The sequence below is a fragment of the Lygodium microphyllum genome, chromosome 3 (genome assembly GCF_053477565.2).
Source record: "Lygodium microphyllum isolate KBCC chromosome 3, Lygodium_microphyllum_v1.1.10, whole genome shotgun sequence".
Taxonomy (NCBI): Eukaryota; Viridiplantae; Streptophyta; class Polypodiopsida; order Schizaeales; family Lygodiaceae; genus Lygodium; species Lygodium microphyllum.
In genome coordinates, this window is record NC_141137.1 from 78,917,972 (window position 1) to 78,938,530 (window position 20,559).

At 45.3% G+C, this 20,559-nt stretch overlaps 1 protein-coding gene across 2 annotated transcripts in view; it reads right to left on the reverse strand.

Annotated features, from left to right (window-relative positions):
- Positions 1–263: 263 nt before the first annotated feature.
- The window catches only part of LOC148038540 (MADS-box protein GGM13-like), a 102,569-nt gene continuing 82,273 nt past the window's right edge, over positions 264–20,559 (reverse strand). The window contains exon 9 of one of the 2 annotated variants that reach the window (XM_087673251.1): positions 264–1,149. In XM_087673251.1, coding sequence (XP_087529377.1) covers positions 921–1,149 — 229 coding nt within the window. In that variant the 3' untranslated portion in view covers positions 264–920. Of the gene's footprint in view, positions 1,156–20,559 lie in introns of both variants that reach the window. The other variant, XM_087673246.1, reaches the window with a different exon arrangement.

Below are 20,559 nucleotides of genomic sequence, written 5' to 3' on the forward strand. Positions count from 1 at the left end.
GAAATGGTGAAGATACACATAGGACAGGCAAAAATAGTAGGCAAAAATGTCACAAGATTCACAAGACAAACCATGTTCAACAACTCCACAAGACAAACCATGTTCAACAACTCCACATCAATAGATCCAACCATACACCTACACACTTGCATATTCACAAACCTCAGAAATTACATGGAAAACTTGACAGGACAAACCATGTTCAACAACTCCACATCAATATATCCAACCATACACCTGCACACTTGCATATTCACAAACCTCAGAAATTACATGGAAAACTTTGACACATCGGAGTGTAGGTCTAAACAGACATTGAAGTTTAATATATCACATTAGAAGACTTGAAAGAGTTTCCTATGGCTTGATGGTATAAAAAACTTTGGGTCTGTAGAATTTGAACTATATTCTCTCTACAACAAGGATTGGGGTGACATCATAAATTTATTTCATCGGAGAATTCCAACCATTGAATACATGACTGTTTGGCAATTTTGAGCTCTAACCACAAGAAAAAACCCTATCTAAGTCAGCTGTGATAGCCATCCAAGGGGGAGTGAAATAGGGTTTAGTACCTTTCATCAAACTTGTGTTAGGCAAGGGCAAAGTGAAAGTGGTTATACCATTGAATACATGACTCTGCAATTTTGAGCTCCAACCACAAGAAAAAACCCTTTCTAAGTCAGCTGCAATAGCCATCCATGGGAGAGTGAAATAGGGTTTAGTACCTTTCATCAAACTTGTGTTAGGCAAGGACGAAGTGGAAGTGGTTACACCTATGACTGATAGAAGGAACTTGACATTATATGGAGTAAAACTAGGAAATCTCATGTGGAAAGGAAAGAAAAAATTCTAAAACTGATGAAGCTGATGAAAACAAGGTGCTGAGGTAAATGAGTAGGGGATACTCATGGAAGATATCATGAAATTGTTGTGGTAATGGTAGGTACAAATTTCCTTCTGCAAGGATGGCCGCCATCACTAATGGGGATCTCGTTATTGCTGTTATGGTTGTAATACTGACTGCCTCTCCTTGCAGTAGCTTCATTCACCTCCACGTTGTTGGCATGTGGCGATGATGACCTTCCACTACTGCTGCTGCTGCCTGTCGGGGGAGGCATTGGAGGTGGCGGGCAAAACTGTGGTTCACTGAACCTGCACTTCATTATATTCTGAAATATGATAATCTTAAAATGGACAAATGGAGAAAACACCAACAGAGTACCATTACTAGATAAACAAGCACTACAAAACAAATTTTCATGGAATAATTTCTGCCACATAACTGTATGGCACCAATCGATGAAAGACACACTCTTTTAGCCCTCTAAAACTTCAAGGCAACATTTACAAAGTGATCTTGAAGTAGAACACGGCTATAATATTAAGTGGCCTTCTACCAAAAGCCAGATCTCTTTTGAAGTTCCAATTCTGAATGTAACTGCGTCTTGCAAACCTTTTACAAAGAAAGCTGCTAGAGTAAGCCAGACAGGAGCAGCCCTAACTGTAAATGATCCTTGCCTAAACATGGGTCAATGTTCTTGACTTACAGCATATACACGTTGTTCTAGAACTATTTATGCATTTTTCAACATGTAATGAGACTGCAAATGCTTCTGATCTGAAAATAGACCAGTGTTCTTGACTAACATCTACAAATAAGGCTCTATGTGTCTGTACATGTAATGATCTGATGTCCCATAGTTGTCCTGGATACTCAAGCCAAGTAATGCAATTACTAACAAGAGGCATTTCAATAGGTTAAACTTCACAACTTGGTCAAACCTAATGTGGCATGTCTTGGACCCTCACACCTTGTGGGACCTCATCCAAGTGTTGGAACCCCAGCCTGGGACCCGATGGTCAATTATCGTTGCATTGGAAACCTAACTTGACCTACAATGGCCCTCATACAAGGTAGTCTGCTCTTGGAAGAGCAGAAACACCATAGCTATTATCAAGCTAATACAAGGTCTCATGCCCCATTTAACTCACACTCCTAGTCTCCCTTAAGGATAGACAGGATGTGACCTTGCATTCTCCTCCTTTTGGCCAAATCCACTTTTCCAACTAATGCATTGGTCCAAAGAATTGTGGAGTAGCGCCTCTCTCTATTCAAATGTCTGTGACATTGATCCAGATTCAAACTCTTACTCCTCCTACCACTTGAACATCTTTAGATTCTAGCAGCACACACTCTAGTTTGCATTCGCTTTTCCGCTGCACATTCCTATGCTTCCTAACCTACATCTTATGTCAGATGGGAGAGGATCGAGGTGCAGCTGAAGTGCAGTAGACAGTGTGAGAGTGAGAGACAGAGTTGAGCACGACACCCAATGCAATAGTACTGAATAGAGTGTAAGCTGAAAGTACAAATGATAACCCTTATACCTTAGAGTTATAAGGGGCTGTTCACACCCGAACACAGTAAGTGCCCGTAAGTGTGCACCACAAGCACATACAAAATAGTACACATAATCTGGGGCAAAAAACCTCTCCTACCGAGAGTAAAAAGTGCCCCAGTGTCCTAGTGATCACCCGCACACTCCCATATGAGCGTAGGCGTAAGTAAGGCGTGTGAGATACCCAACAAACCCCCCTGGAGTGAAGAGTGATCAAGTGTACAAGGATCATCCGCCACCAAAGGGCGTCAAATTCAAAGCATCGCGAAATGCTTCAAATTTGTCTCGTGGAAGAGCTTTGGTGAAGATGTCTGCCACATTGCTGGTGGTAGGACAGTAGACAAGGCTGATATCACCTGCATGTAGCCTCTCTCTGACAAAGTGGTAGTGAATCTCTATGTGTTTCGTGCGAGCATGAAACACAGGGTTCCGTGCCACTGCAATGGCACTCTGACTGTCAGTATATAAAGGAGTAGGCTCCGTAACAGATACATCCAAATCAGCAAGTAAGCGTCTAAGCCATACGCACTCAACTGCAGTAGTGAAGGCTGCCTTGTACTCAGCTTCACATGACGACGTGGCAACAGTGGATTGTTTCTTGCTAAGCCAAGAAATGCATGACGAGCCAAGAAAGAAACAATTGCCACTAGTGGAGTGACGAGTATCAAAATCACCAGCCCAATCAGAGTCACTGTAAGCATGTAACTGCAGTGGTCCCCCCTTGGCATAAAGCAATCCAAGAGCTCTAGTACCCTGCAAGTAACGAAACACACGCTTCACAGCTTGCCAATGCGACATACGAGGCTGATGCATGTACCTGCTCAAAACTGAAACGGCAAACTGTATGTCTGGCCGAGTGTGGCATAGATAGATGAGACATCCCACTGCTGGAGCATAAGTATGGATATCAAACAAATCACTGTCATCATGTAATGACAGTTTGAGCCCAGGTTCCATGGGTGTACAAACTGGCTTGCAATCCTGTAAGCCAAACTTCTCAAGAAGTTGCCCAATGTACCTTGACTGACATAATCCAATGCCTCTAGCATCATGTACAAACTGGATGCCCAAGTAATAGTGCAAAATACCCAAGTCAGACATGTCAAAAGTTTGCTGTAAATTATTTTTGAATGCTGAAATCTGATCAGCACGTGTTCCAGTGAGCAAAAGGTCGTCTACATATAGACACAAAATCAGCATGGATCCCCCCTCTTTATGTACATAAAGGGTAGACTCAGATGGGCTGTTTACAAACCCCTGACTAAGCAAGAAGGCATCTATCTTTGCGTACCAAGCTCGTGGAGCTTGTTTCAAACCATATAGAGCTTTTTTCAGCTTGCATACTAAATTTTCTGAGCCTTCAACTGCAAAACCAATGGGCTGCTGTACATACACTTCTTCCTGAAGTTCCCCATGTAAGAATGCAGTCTTTATATCCAGCTGATGCACTTTCCAACCAAAATGTGCAGCCAAGGCAATCATAGACCGAATGGTCGTCATACGGGAGGTAGGAGCAAAGGTCTCCTCATAGTCAATGCCCTTTTTCTGTGCGTAGCCTTTAGCTACCAGCCGTGCCTTGTACTTATCTATGGATCCATCTGCGTTCCTTTTCAATTTGTAGACCCATTTCGTACCAATGGCACGCTTGCCAACTGGCAAAGACACCAAATCCCAAGTATGATTCTTATGAATAGAATCCAATTCAGCTTGCATGGCTGCCATCCAATGCACACTATGTCGTGCATCCTCAAAACATTCAGGCTCCTCATTATCATGAGTACATGCTGCCATAACAAACTCCATGGAATGTGCTGAATCATGCAGTCGAGTTTGCCTTCGAGTACGACCAGCCAAGGGTGTTTCCAAATGACTATCTCTCATAGTCTGCGTGTACCATCTAGGCACCTGTCTTGCTTCCTGACTGTGTACAAGTTCCTGCTGAATTTCAGTTTCAGCAATGTGCTGATTTACTGCATGTTCCATAGGAGCAGCTGGCTGAACATTAGGTTCATTTGCTGAAGTACCAGCTGAATCACCAAATGTGATGGGCAGCAGCCCTTCAAAGACATCACGGGCAGCCTGATATGTATCAAAACCAGCCAAGGATAATTCTGATTTTTCATCAAATACAACATCCCTGCTGACAAAAACCTTCTTGGTCACGGGATCATAGAGTCTGTAGCCTTTGCTTTCGCTGCTATATCCCATAAAGATGCATTTTACAGCCTTGTTGTCCAACTTCTTTCGAAGTACCTGTGGAATATGGGCATATGCAAGACACCCAAAAGTACGGAAGTGGCCAACAGAAGGTTTGCGGCTGTGCCAAGCCTCAAAAGGTGTGACGGTTTTCAAGGCCTTGGTAGGGCATCTGTTCAAAATGTGGCAAGCGCACATGACGGCTTCCATCCAAAAACTATGAGGCAAACTCTTTGCCTTCAGCATACATCTGGCCATCTCCATGAGTGACCGATTTTTCCTCTCTGCTACCCCATTCTGCTGTGGAGTATATGCAGTAGTGCACTGATGGATAATGCCCTTCTTCTGCAAATAAGAATTCAGCATAGAGGACATGTATTCCCCCCCTCGGTCCGAACGGAGAGTCTTAATCTTGCAACCAGACAGAGTTTCCACAAGTGCACTGAAAGCCAAAAATGCATCATACACTTCTGACTTCTTTTTCAAGCAGTAGACCCAGCACAAACGTGTAAAGTCATCAATAAATGTTACAAAATAGTAACAACCACCCAATGACTGTGTCTGCATGGGCCCACAAACATCCGAATGCACAAGCTGCAATCTGGCTGTTGCTCTAAAAGCAACATCACGGGGAAAAGAGAAACGATGCATTTTGCCCAAAATGCAACCCTCGCATAAATGCTCAGGAGGTCTCTCCAAGAGAGGTAATCCATCCAACATCTGAGTACGCTGTAATAGCATCAAGCTGCCATAGTTTACATGCCCCAAACGAGCATGCCATAACTCTGCCTCTAACATAGCAGGAGTAAGAGTGGATGTCAAATATGCAGACTGATCTACCGAAAGAGCATCCAACTCATATAACCCATGACACAAAGAACCTGTCAAGACCAATGTCATGTGTTCCTTGTCACGGACCATGCAACGGTCATCATCAAAGGTGACCTGCAAACCACAACGTGCCATAGAAGAAATGGAAAGCAGATTCTTCTTAATGCCAGGCACATACAAAGCATCCTGTAGGCGGAGAATAGAGCCATCAATGGCTGTAAGCTGAATCTCCCCAATACCACGAACAGGGTATGATGCATTATTAGCACACTGAACAGACTTCCCAACGGGAGGTGCACCAAGAGAAGCAAACAAATCTCTACGAGATGTGATATGCCGTGAAGCACCACTGTCAAAGAACCAAGTGTCAGCATCTTCTGTAGAGCTAAATGCTCTATCAGCCCAAGAGACATCATAACTGCAAGTGTAAAAACAATAGTCCCTGTCTGCAACAAAGGACGCGGACTCACTAGCAGTGGAAGGAGCTGCAGAAACTGACATCCCTGACTCCTTCTTCTTCTCTTTGGCGATGCGCTTCCTGCACTCAGTGATGTAGTGGCCAGGCTTCTTGCAGTAATGGCATTTTCCTTTCTTGGCTTGCGTGCCCCCCTGTTTCTGACTTGTCTGTGAAGTGTTACTACTACCAGAACTCTGCGAAGCATTTTTCCCTTGGCTGTTTTTACCCTTCTGCCTTGACATAAAAGCCTGCTCAGAGGCTATACCATCCACACCACTGTTCCGTCTAGTTTGTTCCTCCTCTAGAAGCAAACTGACAAGCTGAATGAAAGTGATGGGCTCTTTCGAAATCCTCATAGTGAGGTTCAAGGCAGTATGAAAAGCCAAGTAAGAGGGAGGCAGTGAATTCAATGTCGTAGAAATCAGTTGCGCATCTGAGTAGTACTCGTCCACATTCATGAGTTGCTCCCGCAAGTCCTGAATTTTGTTGAGATAATCCTGTATAGAATCACCCTCATTCATCTTTAGAGTCTCTAGCTCTTTCTTCAAGAAAGAGATGCAAGTCTCATTCTTTCCTGCAAACATCTGCTCCAATATCAACCAAGCTTCTTGTGAAGAAGCTGCTGAGCGAATATGAGGAATGATAGAACGCTGAACTGCCAATGCAATCAGCGACATAGCCTGTGCATCCCGTGTATCCCAAGTTTTCTGAGCTGCAGTTCTTGGGGGAAGTGGCTGAGCGGGCTGAGGTGGAGGGGGCTGAGGTTGCCCTCTTGCACGTCCTCCTGGAGGAGGAGTAGCGGGAGCCACAACTCCCGGTCGTGCTTCCTCTCCACTGACATAATCCCACAAATTTTTTGCCACTAATACATTCTTCATCATGAAAGACCAAAGGGAATAATTGTTCCCGTCCAATCGGTCTTCCTTGGACACATAGGTGAATACATCTCCTCCCTGATTTGCCATTATTTCCCAAAAGGCAATAGAGCAATGTCAATGCAGTACGGGCTGGAAATCTGCAAATTTCCAGAAATTGCAGCAAACACAAGTCTGCAATTAATGTGCAAAGGGTACTCTGTCAAAAAAACTGTCACTGATGCACGCTTCCCAAGGTGCAATTAGTGCTCAGCAGCACTAGAACATCAAAAGCCCCAAAATTTTCTGCCCAAAATTTCTGTCACAAATGTCTGTTACAAAAGCCCCAAAATGTGCATTCAATGTGTCACAGACAGACACAGCATGTTTCCCAATGTGCAAACAGTGCAGTGCAACACTGTCATGAATAAATCCCCAAAATTTTGCCAAAATCTCTGTCAAAAACAGTCGGTCTGTGACTGTATCAGCAGTTTAAATGCATCTGTCCTCCAAATACACAAAAGCCCCAAAAATTTCTGACCATTCAGTCAGAAATTTGCATGAAATTTACTTTTCCAGTAGATCTGTGCCAACCGCGTGTGAACCGCCGCTTCCAGAATTTTATTCTGGGCTGGAATAACAATAATTTTGAAAATTTTACCTGGGCGTGAAGCACGTCGCGAGCTGCTGACGTGACACAGGCAGGCGGGCAGGCGGGAGCAGGTCGTCAGACGGGCTGACCAGTCGCGATGGGCAGGCGGGCTGCACGTGGTCAAAAACGGCGGGCAGGACTGTCGAAGACTGCGCTGTCGAACAGCGCGCGTGCTGACGTGACGTGTCGCTGGTCGCTGGTCGTCAGGCGGGCTGCGACTCTGACGCAGGTTGGAGAGCAGTTCGTGGTCACGAGCGCAGGGCAAGCTCGTTTGCAGGAAACGGGCCCTGGCGGATTGAGGCGGTGGTGCTGCTCGCGAGCTGCTGACGGACGACTACAACTGCAGACGTGGACGACTGTTGACGGGCAGGACTGAGCTGCAAGTGACGTGGCTGCTGACGAAGGTACAGGCTGCACGTGCTGTACCAGACAGGTACTGACGAGCTGTCAGTGCTGACGCAAGTCCTCGGGAACCGAACAGAGCTGCTGACCAGCTCTGATACCAAATGTCAAATGGGAGAGGATCGAGGTGCAGCTGAAGTGCAGTAGACAGTGTGAGAGTGAGAGACAGAGTTGAGCATGACACCCAATGCAATAGTACTGAATAGAGTGTAAGCTGAAAGTACAAATGATAACCCTTATACCTTAGAGTTATAAGGGGCTGTTCACACCCGAACACAGTAAGTGCCCGTAAGTGTGCACCACAAGCACATACAAAATAGTACACATAATCTGGGGGAAAAAACCTCTCCTACCGAGAGTAAAAAGTGCCCCAGTGTCCTAGTGATCACCCGCACACTCCCATATGAGCGTAGGCGTAAGTAAGGCGTGTGAGATACCCAACACTAATGTGGCATGTCTTGGACCCTCACACCTTGTGGGACCTCATCCAAGTGTTGGAACCCCAGCCTGGGACCCGATGGTCAATTATCGTTGCATTGGAAACCTAACTTGACCTACAATGGCCCTCATACAAGGTAGTCTGCTCTTGGAAGAGCAGAAACACCATAGCTATTATCAAGCTAATACAAGGTCTCATGCCCCATTTAACTCACACTCCTAGTCTCCCTTAAGGATAGACAGGATGTGACCTTGCATTCTCCTCCTTTTGGCCAAATCCACTTTTCCAACTAATGCATTGGTCCAAAGAATTGTGGAGTAGCGCCTCTCTCTATTCAAATGTCTGTGACATTGATCCAGATTCAAACTCTTACTCCTCCTACCACTTGAACATCTTTAGATTCTAGCAGCACACACTCTAGTTTGCATTCGCTTTTCCGCTGCACATTCCTATGCTTCCTAACCTACATCTTGAGGTTGCCTACCCTTGGTAGTAGGAAAACTTAATCTAAAACTGACAGCACCAAAAGTTTCTTCATTGAAGTAGAGGTAACCCCAAACTTCCCTAGGCCTTAGACCCTCCTATAAGTGAATATCGATCCTTACTTTGGGCTTAGACCTAGCGGCGAACATGGGGGATGACTAGGCCCCTTGCATCAAATGCTTGGATGCTACCTTCACCACATTTGTTAAAAGCTATGAACAGTTGGCTTTAGGCCTCCTCGACGAGTCGTTAGCAAGGGATGTACACTCCTTGCCTTGCACTCGGGAGGAATATGAATTCATGTTTGTCAAAATTCATGTGGTGGCTGAGGACTTGATTGCCAACATTTCTTGAGAGCAAGCTATCAAACAGAACTACACATAAGCCATGCCAGTACCTTCAGTGACATCGCATAATATTGTTATCCAGCAGATTTCAGCTGAAAACCATTGATATTTGATGTAAATGTATAGTCTTATATCCATGGTAAAAACTATACCAACTACAATGATCAATACATTGAATAGTGACCTTGTGGCAAACATATTATTAGCAAGTAGTGCCTTGGATGCAAGCTAAATACATCTGAGACGACCTATATATATGAGTTTTTCAACACTAGAGGAGTGGAAGTGCTACCTTCCCCTTGAGCATCAAGTGGTACTCTGGACCTCTCACTTTGCTGAACCTAAAGGCGCCTGATCTAAAGTCAACTCAAGCTGAAATGCATCAAGATAAAGTTGCAATAGGTGGGGATGGTCCACCAAGTCACCCTCTTGAATCCATTTCACATCCATCAGTGAATAATTCTGAAACTTCACCAAGTAGTGCTTTGATTGAATTTCATTAGATGCATCCTTTGGCACTTCTCTTAGTAGGCTCACATGAAAAGTATTATGTATCTTCCAATGTTGAGGTAATTTCAGCCTATATACAACATCATTTAGCTTTTCCAACACTTGGAAGGGCCCATAGTAGCATGCATTCAGCTTAGGACACCCTCTGTTGAGCTAAAATATGCATTACTTGCTGATTAGCCTCTTAAACAGCCCCAAAACACACTAAAAATGCTATTTTAGGGTAAAACGGGGAGCAGTTCGAGAGAGTTCAGTGGAAACCCTAAAACGGGGAGCAGTTCGAGAAAGTTTAGTGGAAACCCTAATTTTTGGGGCACCCTTCCACATCTATAAATAGACAGGCTGCCCCCATTCAACAATCATCCTTGTTTGCAGGTTACACCAGCCCACACACCCTCTGCTGCTGTTGGCGCCCAATTTCCAGCCTGCAGCCCACCTCCATCTGCTGTCTAGCCATCATCGATTGCAGCCACATCATCTTCAGCCTATCCATTGCTGTAGGCGACAGCTCTCAGCTGCTGGCGACTGCTCCAAACTGTCCTAGACTGCTATTCAGCCTGCTGTCCATCATCTCCAGGGTTAGCCAACCTGCGTTATGGCATTGCAGGCCCTGACACTCTCAAACATTGTTTCAGCCTGCTGTTTATAGCGGGCTGTGCACAGTTTCCAGCCCCCGATCGATCGTACACTGCTGCGTTTACCAATTTCCAGCCTCCAGACTGCTGCGTTTTGGTGACTAGCCTGCTACCATTCACTATTCAGCGCTCCTACACTCCAACTGGTGGTCACAGACTTGGGATCCGTCTTCGGTGGACGTCACACTCCGACATTGCTCTGCCTTTGAGCACATTGTACACTCTTACATTCATTTACAGCATTCATTCACTTCAGAGTTGTGTTCTCTCTCTCCCTTCTTCTGTTTGTGTTTGAGTTTTGAGTTTTGTGTTTAGGGTTTGAGTTTTTCCCTCTATGTCTGTGTCTGTGTCTTTGTGTTTCTATCGTGGTCGTACACTCTGTGTGTCCTCAGTGCAAACCCTAGCAGTCTTCTTAACACCCTCCACAATCAACACCTTTGAGTAGGTGGGCTCGAGGCACTTGTGTGCAAGCTAGTGTAATTGCATTTTGTTGAATTTGTGATCAGCTGAGTGCTACAGCAAGCATGTGTTTAGATAGTGAGATGGGATCAAGCAAGATGATGCCTCTCATTGTGAAAAAGTCAAGTGTTGGAAGCAATGGAATGCCTAATCTTCGACAAAGCACCCAGCATGGGCAGAAAGCTGAAAGAGGAAATTGGACAAGAGGTGGGTCCTTCTAGGGCTCTTAATACTGAGGGCCAGTAAGAGGGAGAGGAATTTAATGACCAATTTAAAGATTAGTTGAGCATAGTAACTAAAATATTTGTGCAATTGACAAAAGATCCTCAGCTTGTGTACTTTTTGAACCCCTTAAAACAGGGCAGCAAAGGCAAAAAGAGAATTACATCTTCGAGTGCTTCGAGATAGCAAGATGCACCAAAGAAAGAGCCAATGCAATAGCATGATGTTCCAAATGAGGATAATGAGCATAAGCAAAATGATGCGAGTGGGGCAATTGAAGCATATGCAAAGCCGACTTGAAGTGCCAATCCAATGCTTTTTGGACAACAAGGCATGCATGCTAATGTAAGTCAATGTACCTTGTTGGTGGTTCAGTTTTCCAAGCAATGGGTAGTAATGCTTCAGCCATGGGGATGCAAGAACTGAATGTGTTTGGTATGCAACCATCTATGCATTGGTATGTAGGGTCCAATGTATCTAGGTATGGCAAGTGGAATACAAAATCCTATGTATAGTATCGTTGGCATGATGCCTAGGGCACAAGGTGGGATGTTTGGCAATGCATATCCGTGTTTGGGACTCATGGTATTAATGCTAATCATCCATATGCTTTGTATAGTGTTGGTCATGTGGGAAATGTAGCCAACGTACCATTTTTGCCAACAATGTGAAAGGTCCAAGGATCTATGTGATCCAAAGGGAAAAAGGCATAGACTCACTATTCAATGTACTAATGACTACCAGTTGGAATGCAAATGTGTATGGCTTGCACCTAGGCTTTGAAATTGTACATTTGCAAGGCCACTAGTATATATGGAATTTATGGAATGTACATTTGGATATGATATACATTTGCAAGGCATGCATGAGACACATGCATAGTATGCAATGTACCTTTACACACGTGATGCAACAAAAGTACATTTGTATGATACATGTGGTTTGCAACAAGTAACATATGCCTTGCATTAGTATCATGTGGTACATCTTTACTATGAGACATTGGTAATGCACAATTTATGCATTACTTTGCCTTGGTGGTTAGAGCAGTGTTGGGATTTCACATGTGGATGCATGCCTTGTGGTTCTGATAGTGGTTATGATACATGAGTGTGGATTGTAACTAGTTTAAGTGGTTGGAATTTCAGACATGCAGAGGGCATGAGCATGGTTAAGGAAGAGGTACACATGTCTTTTGATAGTTATGCCAACATATACTTCTAGTAGTAGCAACATATACTTTTGATAAAAAAGTGCAATCAAGAGTAATTGCAAGGATTTCAAGGGTGACACTTTTGACAAATTGTAGTGTAATTGAGGTCAATTGCAAGGATTTCAAGGGGGTTCTACCATGAGGACGTGAAATTTTGATACTTTGCTTACCACTTGATCAAGTGTTAATCAAATGTACAAATGTGAGGTGCACATTTGTACATTTGATTATTTCTAGTAGTAGCAACATATACTTTTGATAAAAAAGTGCAATCAATAGTAATTGCAAGGATTTCAAGGGTGATACTTTTGACAAATTGTAGTGTAATTGAGGTCAATTGCAAGGATTTCAAGGGGGTTCTACCAGGAGGACATGAAATTTTAACACTTTGCTTACCACTTGATCAAGTGTTAATCAAATGTACAAATGTGAGGTGCACATGTGATGTGCAAGTTAGTTATTTCACAATGATGGAACAAGAACCCTTAGAAGTCAGTGGGGGTGTGAAGGAAAAAGGTTGTAATAAGTTATATTAGTCAAGTACTAGGTTGTACCTGGTGACAAAATTTTCCCTAAATCATTTTATTAGTCATTAATGTCAATGGTGACATTAAAAACTAGGCATTGATTAATTAATTAATTGCCAGTTTAAGGATTAATAAATGTTCAGGATTGCTTGGATGGCAAATTGGCCCAGCCAATTTAATTGTTGGTTGGTAAAATTATTGTTCTCACCAAGAATTAATAATTAAATTGATTTTTAGGATTAACATTCTAAAAATTAATTTAATTGGGCTGAAATTTTGCTCAAAATTGTAGGGAAAGGATCTTAGAGGTTGTTGGAGCCTCATTCCATCATTGTGGAGGTTAGGAGAGAAGGAGAGAGAGGGAAAGCTAAAACTTTACTTTTCCAGCCATTGGTGATTAGCCCAGCCATTGGAGGCTATGAAAGGGCTGACCCTAGTTGATTAGAAGGCCATCGGAGATACATGGCTGTCCTTGTAGGTTGTCTACAGGTAGGTGACAGAAAGTTTGGGGTCCACAAGGGCATGTGACTCCATGTGGGGCTCCTATTGATGATGGGCTGCAATCAATCAACCATTCACACAAGGTTATGAAATTTCTCTCTCCAGCTTTCTCTCTATTTTCTTAGATAATTCATAGCTTTGCTTGAGATCTCATGCAAATTCAGTCCCAAGAGGGTGCAATCAAAGAATTTCTACTACCAATGCCATAAATTAGGGTTTACCAGCCACCTTGGGAAGAGTGCTCTTTATTTAGGGCCTAGTAGTTGAAATCCAGCAACTGAAATATGGAGATTTCAGAGATTTCAAGAGGCCAACAAGCCAACAATAAAGTTTGGGGTAGAATTTATCACACAAGGGGTAGGCCAATTCCCCAAGCGAACCAAACGGCAAATTGGGTTGAGGGTTTGCTAGCTATTATGGACAACAATATGTATTAAAGATTGAAGGAGATCAACTATATCTCAGTGCACTTCAACCTTTAGCAATACAAGTTAAAGAAATACCAAAAGGGGCACAATTGGGAGGCCAACCAAGTGTCCAATGTCCAAGATTAAGTGGTAAGATTTGCATTTCCACTTTATGCGAGTTTAATGCTTGTTGTAATTAGTGTTAAATCAGGTTATCTACCACCCTATCCAAGAAGAAAGGCTAGTTTCGGTGTGTGCCTAATCAATATTTAATGTGCTAAGTCCTTTGAACGTGAAAGTTGTTAAACTTTCACTTACCCTTAATCTAGCATTAAATGTTTAATTCTTGCCTAGACCTCATAACACCACGGGTCATTTCAATGGTCCATTTAATGCTCTTTCCCAAAATTGATACCATGCACCAAGAAGTACATGTCCAACATAACTTATCAAAACTTTTGCCAATGTTGTCCAATGCATTTCTTAGGATTTGGATTGTCATCATACCTTAACTGACTTGCACTTTGGACCCATACTTCACTTATCTTCATAGGCTCGCCTCCTCCTTTTTCAATGTCAACACGATGGGATGAGAATGTTGCTTGATTCTCTCTCAACCATCACATGGTGAGAGGGGGCAGTATCATCCTCTCAATACTCACAAGATCTTGGTCATTATATTGATCTACTCACACCTTTGTGTCACCATTCCTTTGCATTGTCACCAAAATGAGTATAATCGGATCCAAGTCTAGGTTGTGGTCGCTAGGCGTGATCAGACTACACCAACTCTACGCGATAGTAGAGTCCTAACATGCTTAGATTTGACATAGTGATATGCTAACAATGCAGAGGTAAAAATCACAGCATATCGAAAAGAACCTACCTAATGACATTGTACAGAAAACAAATTGCTCATATATTCCAATAGCTTAGTTGATATAATTCATACAAGACATCACGATCTCTCATGGAGACAACAATGAGAAATGACAAGACTCAGACAATTCAATACATTCAAAGGTTTAACTACTTAGAAATACAATGCATAAGCTAGATGACCATGGCTGCAATCGTAGTGTGAGAATGAAGCTAACTATGAGTGTATGGAGTGTATATATGGGGGTAAATTGGCACTGTGCTCGTGCCAATAGATAACCAAGGATGCAATCCTTATCACTTCCTCTCTAACCCTTTTACAGCTTTTGTTGCCTAGGGTGCCTTTAAGTCCCTATGCCACTATCTTCGGCTAGACTTCCACCTTTCATTACTGCATCGTTGCCATTTATTCTTCAATGGCTCTAGTGTCTTCCGCAATGGGCGCATCCCAGGGTGCTGCTAATTGTGTTCGTGTTGGGGCTAGGCCGGGATTGTGTGTAGCCAATAGTGGCGGATCCGGAGAAAGGGGCAAAGCTAGAGGAGGAGGTGGCCAAGATTGGGCAAGGTGAGGATTGGGAGGTGCTGATGGTAGGGGCAAAGGCGGATTGTAGTTAAGATGGTGTTGCTAGAGTCAAAAGATCCATGCAATTCTGGTGCAGAGGCTAGGGAATATGGTGAAAGAAGAGTTCTACAGCCAGGATTTCTACATAGTAGGCACCCATCCAAATAGCTAATTGAAGTTTATTCCACTCCACTCATACCACTATGATCTGCTACTCCAATTTTCCAATCCGATCAGTTTGACGGGTAGCAACATCCTCAAGTGAGTAAATGCACATGATGCGCTTGGAAGATAGGGCCTCTACTTGTGTCAACCTACTTTTGAGTTGCTCCACCTCAAACTGCAGCTTGATGTCAAGGCGAGGTGCCATGATCTTGTGCTACTTCGGATCTTTTTGATCCAAAGCGGGCTTCTTTTGCACTAGGCCTTCGGTAAAGGATGCTCGAGCTCGAGTGCCAAAACCTATTGGGGCAGGAGGTGGTGGACTGGATTAAATGAAGAACCAACACCCCACTACATTATCCGGTCCAAGGTTTTTCAAGCAGATGGTGGGATGTGCTCCCACAGCTACTTTGCCTCCATGTTGGCATCAACCAGTAGTTGGAGATGATCATTCTGGAGCACTTCAACTTGTTCCGAGGTAATATCCCATTGTCACGCAAGAGTTTTTAAGTGTTCCACGAGCGAAAGCAATTTGGGGTCCTTAAGAGGAAGTGCCAGTTGAGAAGGCCAAGAGACTTGAGTAGGGCTTCTTTGCACTGCTTCATCATCACTAAGGGAAACAAGCTACTCTTTCATGGCTTCTTTCCTTTTGCCTCATAATGTTGGCATCGCAGTGGTGCTGCCTACTAGTGCCTTGGTTGTTCACAAGGCATGCTCTTTCCCCTCTTGATTTCGATCTCCGAGGATCAAGATAGACTTTAGGCCCATTCTACCATGAGTTGCAGTATCTGTGGCAACCGGATTGGGAGTCTGGAGTGCTGTTGCCTTGCCAAGCTTTGCAGGCACATCTTGGGGAACTTGTGCCTCTTGCTAGAGTTTAGCCGTCGAGCCTATCATGGGAGGAGATGGTAGGGGCTGAGGAAGAGGGAGGACCTATCCCAAGAGTAGTGGCCGTCGGCCTGGAAAGGGCAATCAGCATCACCTGTGTCGAAGACTAGGACTGTGCATCTGCATCTTGATCATCATTTTGAGGTGGCAGGGGTAGGATTTAGAAACACAGATGCATCAAGGCAGTTCCCCTAGAATCGTTGCACCACTTCATCCCACGCTTTACACACCTCTGCCTAGAGGGACTCTTGCAGAGTGATGGGGATGGAGTCGTCAACATTAGTGGCCACTGCCACTTGTCCGCATTGGAATATGGACTCCATTTGCACTCACACGACTTGTTTCCAAATGGAGTCTGCAAAGTCCATGTGAGCCTCCTAGCTCTTGGGTGTAAAACCCCTTAATCTCCGTGTGTATAAAGATATACGGGTGTGAACACACCCTTATTTGTACCCTAACATATAAATACATTTTATTCTTTGTGTACTGCTTGCTGGTACACTCATCTTGGGATTCTCTCACTCTCACTCTCACTCTCACTCTCAACACTGCTACTCCTCCATTTCTGTCTCACATTCCATTGCACACTCCTCCCAACAAACTGATATCAGAGCTACAGCAAGTGTGCATGCTTCCCTAAGGACAGTGTGAGTCAGTTCAGTGTGCGCATGCGAAGGAGTCAGCTCGTTCACTTTTTCAGTCAGTCAAGGGGTAGTAGGTGTTCGTCTTGACCAGGCCACAGGTCAGGTTGGTCAGTCGCAATTTCGCAGGCCAGCGTGGCAACAGGCATGGGCAACAAGTCAGCAGACGACACGTCAGTTTTGACCAAGCAAGGCAGGCAGCACGTCAGTTTTGACTAGACGACAGCATTTCCAGGCAGGTAACAGCCTAGCAGAGGCCAATTGACAGCAGGTGACTGCTGACAACAGGTCAACGGCTGCCTTTTCATCATGTTTCAAGCATTTTTTCATCAGTTTTTTTTTTTAAATTTTTGCAAACAGGACCCTTGCTCACTGACAGGGTTTTGCGCACGTAGGCACAATTCTCTAATTTTTGCAGATTTGTGCCCGAGAATTTGGGGCTTTTAGATTTTATGCTATTCATGCATAATAGTGACATTGGACCCAGAGATTGCAGAAATTGTGAACATTGGCCTTGAAAATTTTGGGGCTTTTAATGTACCAGTGAAATTTTTCTCAGTTGAGTCGAATTTACTAACATTGGTACACATTTGGACTCGGGAAATTTGGGGCTTTTGCAAAATTCTGCAAAATTTTGCTAAATTTTCCTGTTTTATGCTCTTGTGAACACATGTATTAATGCAATTGGAGCAGATTGGTCGGTGAAATTTTGGGGCTTTTACTGAAATTTGTGAATTTTGGCAATATTGATATGTGGAATGCACATTGGGGACATGGCTGAAGCAATCTTGGTGCTGTAAGGAGTGAAATTCGAGTTTATTATCTCCCACTTGTGAGACTTTGAAGAAATTGCAGAGAATTTTGGTGTTTTAGTGTATCAAAAGCACTTTTTTGCACATATGTATGCAGTACACATGTTCGGCAGTTCCATTAAGTTGATGTATTGCTGAATATTCACGGTGCAGCAGCCTCAGTGATCATTTGCAGATCTCGGATTGTTGCAAATGTATTTTTGGTGATATTGCTGAAGTGGGAGTCACCTTACAATTGTGTTTTTTTTTTTTGCAAGTAAAATGTGGCTGATTATATTACTCAAAAAAACTGATTATAACATAGTGCTCATGCTCAACAGACTAGCTGGAGCTGATGCAAAGTCACCAATACATCATGTATACAAGCCTCTCAATGCGGTCTCGAGAGGATGGGGGCAAGAAGCCATTTTGGGGCGGGGGGGGGGGGGGGGGGGGGGGTTTGGTATATCGCCAACTGGGCCTGCCTGCCTGCATCACAAAGAATAGACCCTGGCCACCCCAAGTGTACATGAAGTGACCTCGGACCTCGTGACGAGCCCTGGACTCGCCATGCACCTGGTCCCATCAGCCGCGGAGGGAGTGGATGATGGAGGTCTAGAGCTCTGCCAAGGTCGCATGTGCTGAAAGTCTCTCTCCGCCGAAAGCCTCCTGGCACCGCGCCTTCCAGATATGCCATCCAGTAGACTTCCTATGATCTCCCATACCTCGGAGTGGTCTACTATGGGCTCCAGTACCTGGCGGATAAGTAGAGCCTCCAAACCAACCACTGCGCACGACCCTGCCTCGATAATGAATATCGTATCCTACATCCCGGCCTCATACAAAAGGTGATGCCCTGGCTGACTGCCTGCCAACAGAAAGCTCCCCATGAGATACATCCAAGGCTGGGTGCTATACGGCGAAGGATGCGGCATGCTCCTCTCCACACGAGTTGTGCCTCCTCACATGACCAAAGGCAGTGCTTTGGGGTTTTCAGAGGCTGTTGTGTGCAGCGCTTACAATCTCCCTCCTCCTGCATCTGGGCAAGCCAACTTCCCACCGCCAAACCTCCATGTGCCACCAGCCATAAGAAGTACGACACCCTCCTCGGCCTCCAGCTATCCCATAGGCGGCGCCAGAAGGTCCGTCGTCGGAAGGGCTCCGTGATGCTATCCTCCGCCCAGTGCCTGCTACGTGACGGTATCCAATCCATATGCTCCTGCATCAGTACATGTCTGCCAATCCTGGTAGTGTACTCTAGGAACCTGGGTGGCTTCTTGGCGACCACAGAGCCTAGCCATAGCCACTCTCCTGGATCCCACTCTAGCTCATCAAGTGGTCTGCCCTTCCAAATCCAAAGGCACCACTCCCTGAGCTCCTTTCAAAAAACATAGGGATCCAGTCGCCATGTCTTCCCCTGAAGGCCCACCACCCAAATCCTCCTCCACGAAAGGGCAGCAATCCCCTCATCTTGCTGCACTCTCTCAAGGGCCAAATGTCCTCCCTCCTGAACGACGAAGAAAGTCCCCTGTGGGGCGCCACCCACTCTACCTGCCGTGAAAACCTAGTTGCCCATATCTCCCCGGGCTCTATCAGCTCTCGTATTGGGGGAGCAAGCCACTCCGGAGGTATTGTTGCGTCTATCTCCCTTCTCCTCAACTCCACTCCTCTCTAGTAGCCTAATACTCGCTGCAACACCTCCTCATCCGCCATCCTATACACCTCCTGCCATGTCTTGATGGTACGAGCCGGGCCCGCCTCCCACCCAGCCCACTAGATGTGGGGGCGTTCACCTGTCTGTGCCCCTTCTCGATCTTTGACTTGGGGATTCCAGATCACCGACTGACTGTCTATTTCCTCTTGGCAGCCTGGGGGGCTCTGGATTAGGGCCTTTCAGAGGCCCTTGCTCACGCGGAGTAAGCTGCGAAGGAAAGGTGATCTGGGAGGGGTGATCTAGGCAGACGTGAATATCCCTCAAGGACGGCCTCCACTCACCGCCAAGCCTTGGTCTACAGTCCTGAAGGCCCTCCTGCAGTAAGACCTTCCAGGTCTACCCACTTGGTGTGAGACCGCGGACAACTAGCTTGCCCAAGAGGGCCATACTTTGATACTCTGGGTCCATGATCCCAAGCCCTCTCTTTGACCTATGTCATATGATGGTTGCCCACGCCACCTTGGCCCTGGAATCCCTGGAACCATCAGACCCTGACCAAAGGAAATTCCGCACTAGGCGGCGAAGCCGCACTATACACGATGAGGAAAAGCACCAACACGCAGCGATGTACCAGGCCGTCGCTAGGAGGACTTGGTTAACCACCAGGGCTCGTCTAGCTAGTGAGAGCCGAATCGTGCTCCAGTAGGTTAGCTTCCTCCGAATAGAATCAAGGACACGAAGAAACTACTAGGCAAGAGTGATGTGGAGTCCCACCTGGAACCCTAGGTACCAGACGGTCCGCCCTCTGCTCACCCATCTAAATCCTAGGTGGATGCCCCACTCCGTGCTGGAGTCTAGGTCTGTGAGGAAACCAACCGACTTTCTCCACTTGATCTTCACTCCCGCTACAGAGCAGAACACGTCAAGAGCCAGCCTCACTCTCTCCAGCATCAACTCATCATCTTCTATATAGAGGGTTGTATCATTTGCGTACTCTGAGTCTAGCAACTCAGTCTCCTCTCTCACTGGAAGTCGGAGGCCGCGAAATCCACTCACACGTGACCTAAGGAAGTGAGGCATCGCCTCTGCAAAGAGTAGAAACAGATATGGGGCCAGGGGGCAGCCCTGTCGAACTGATCTCTCCAACCAAAACTTCTCCCCTCACCTTCCGCCTATGAGAACCCTGCTGGTGGCCGATCTCTATAGGGCGGAGACCCCACGAATCCAAGCCCGGGGGAGTCCCAACCTCACCATGGTGCCCTCTAGGAAATCCCAGTCCACCCTGTCATAAGCTTTCTCGAAATCCAAGAGTAGTATGACCAGTCTCTGCCCACTGTGTTGAGCCCACTCTGTCGCCTCAAACAAGGTAAATACATTGTCTAGTATGCTCCTATCCTAGACAAAGCCTTTGTGTGTGTCATGGATGATATCTGGAAGCACGAGGC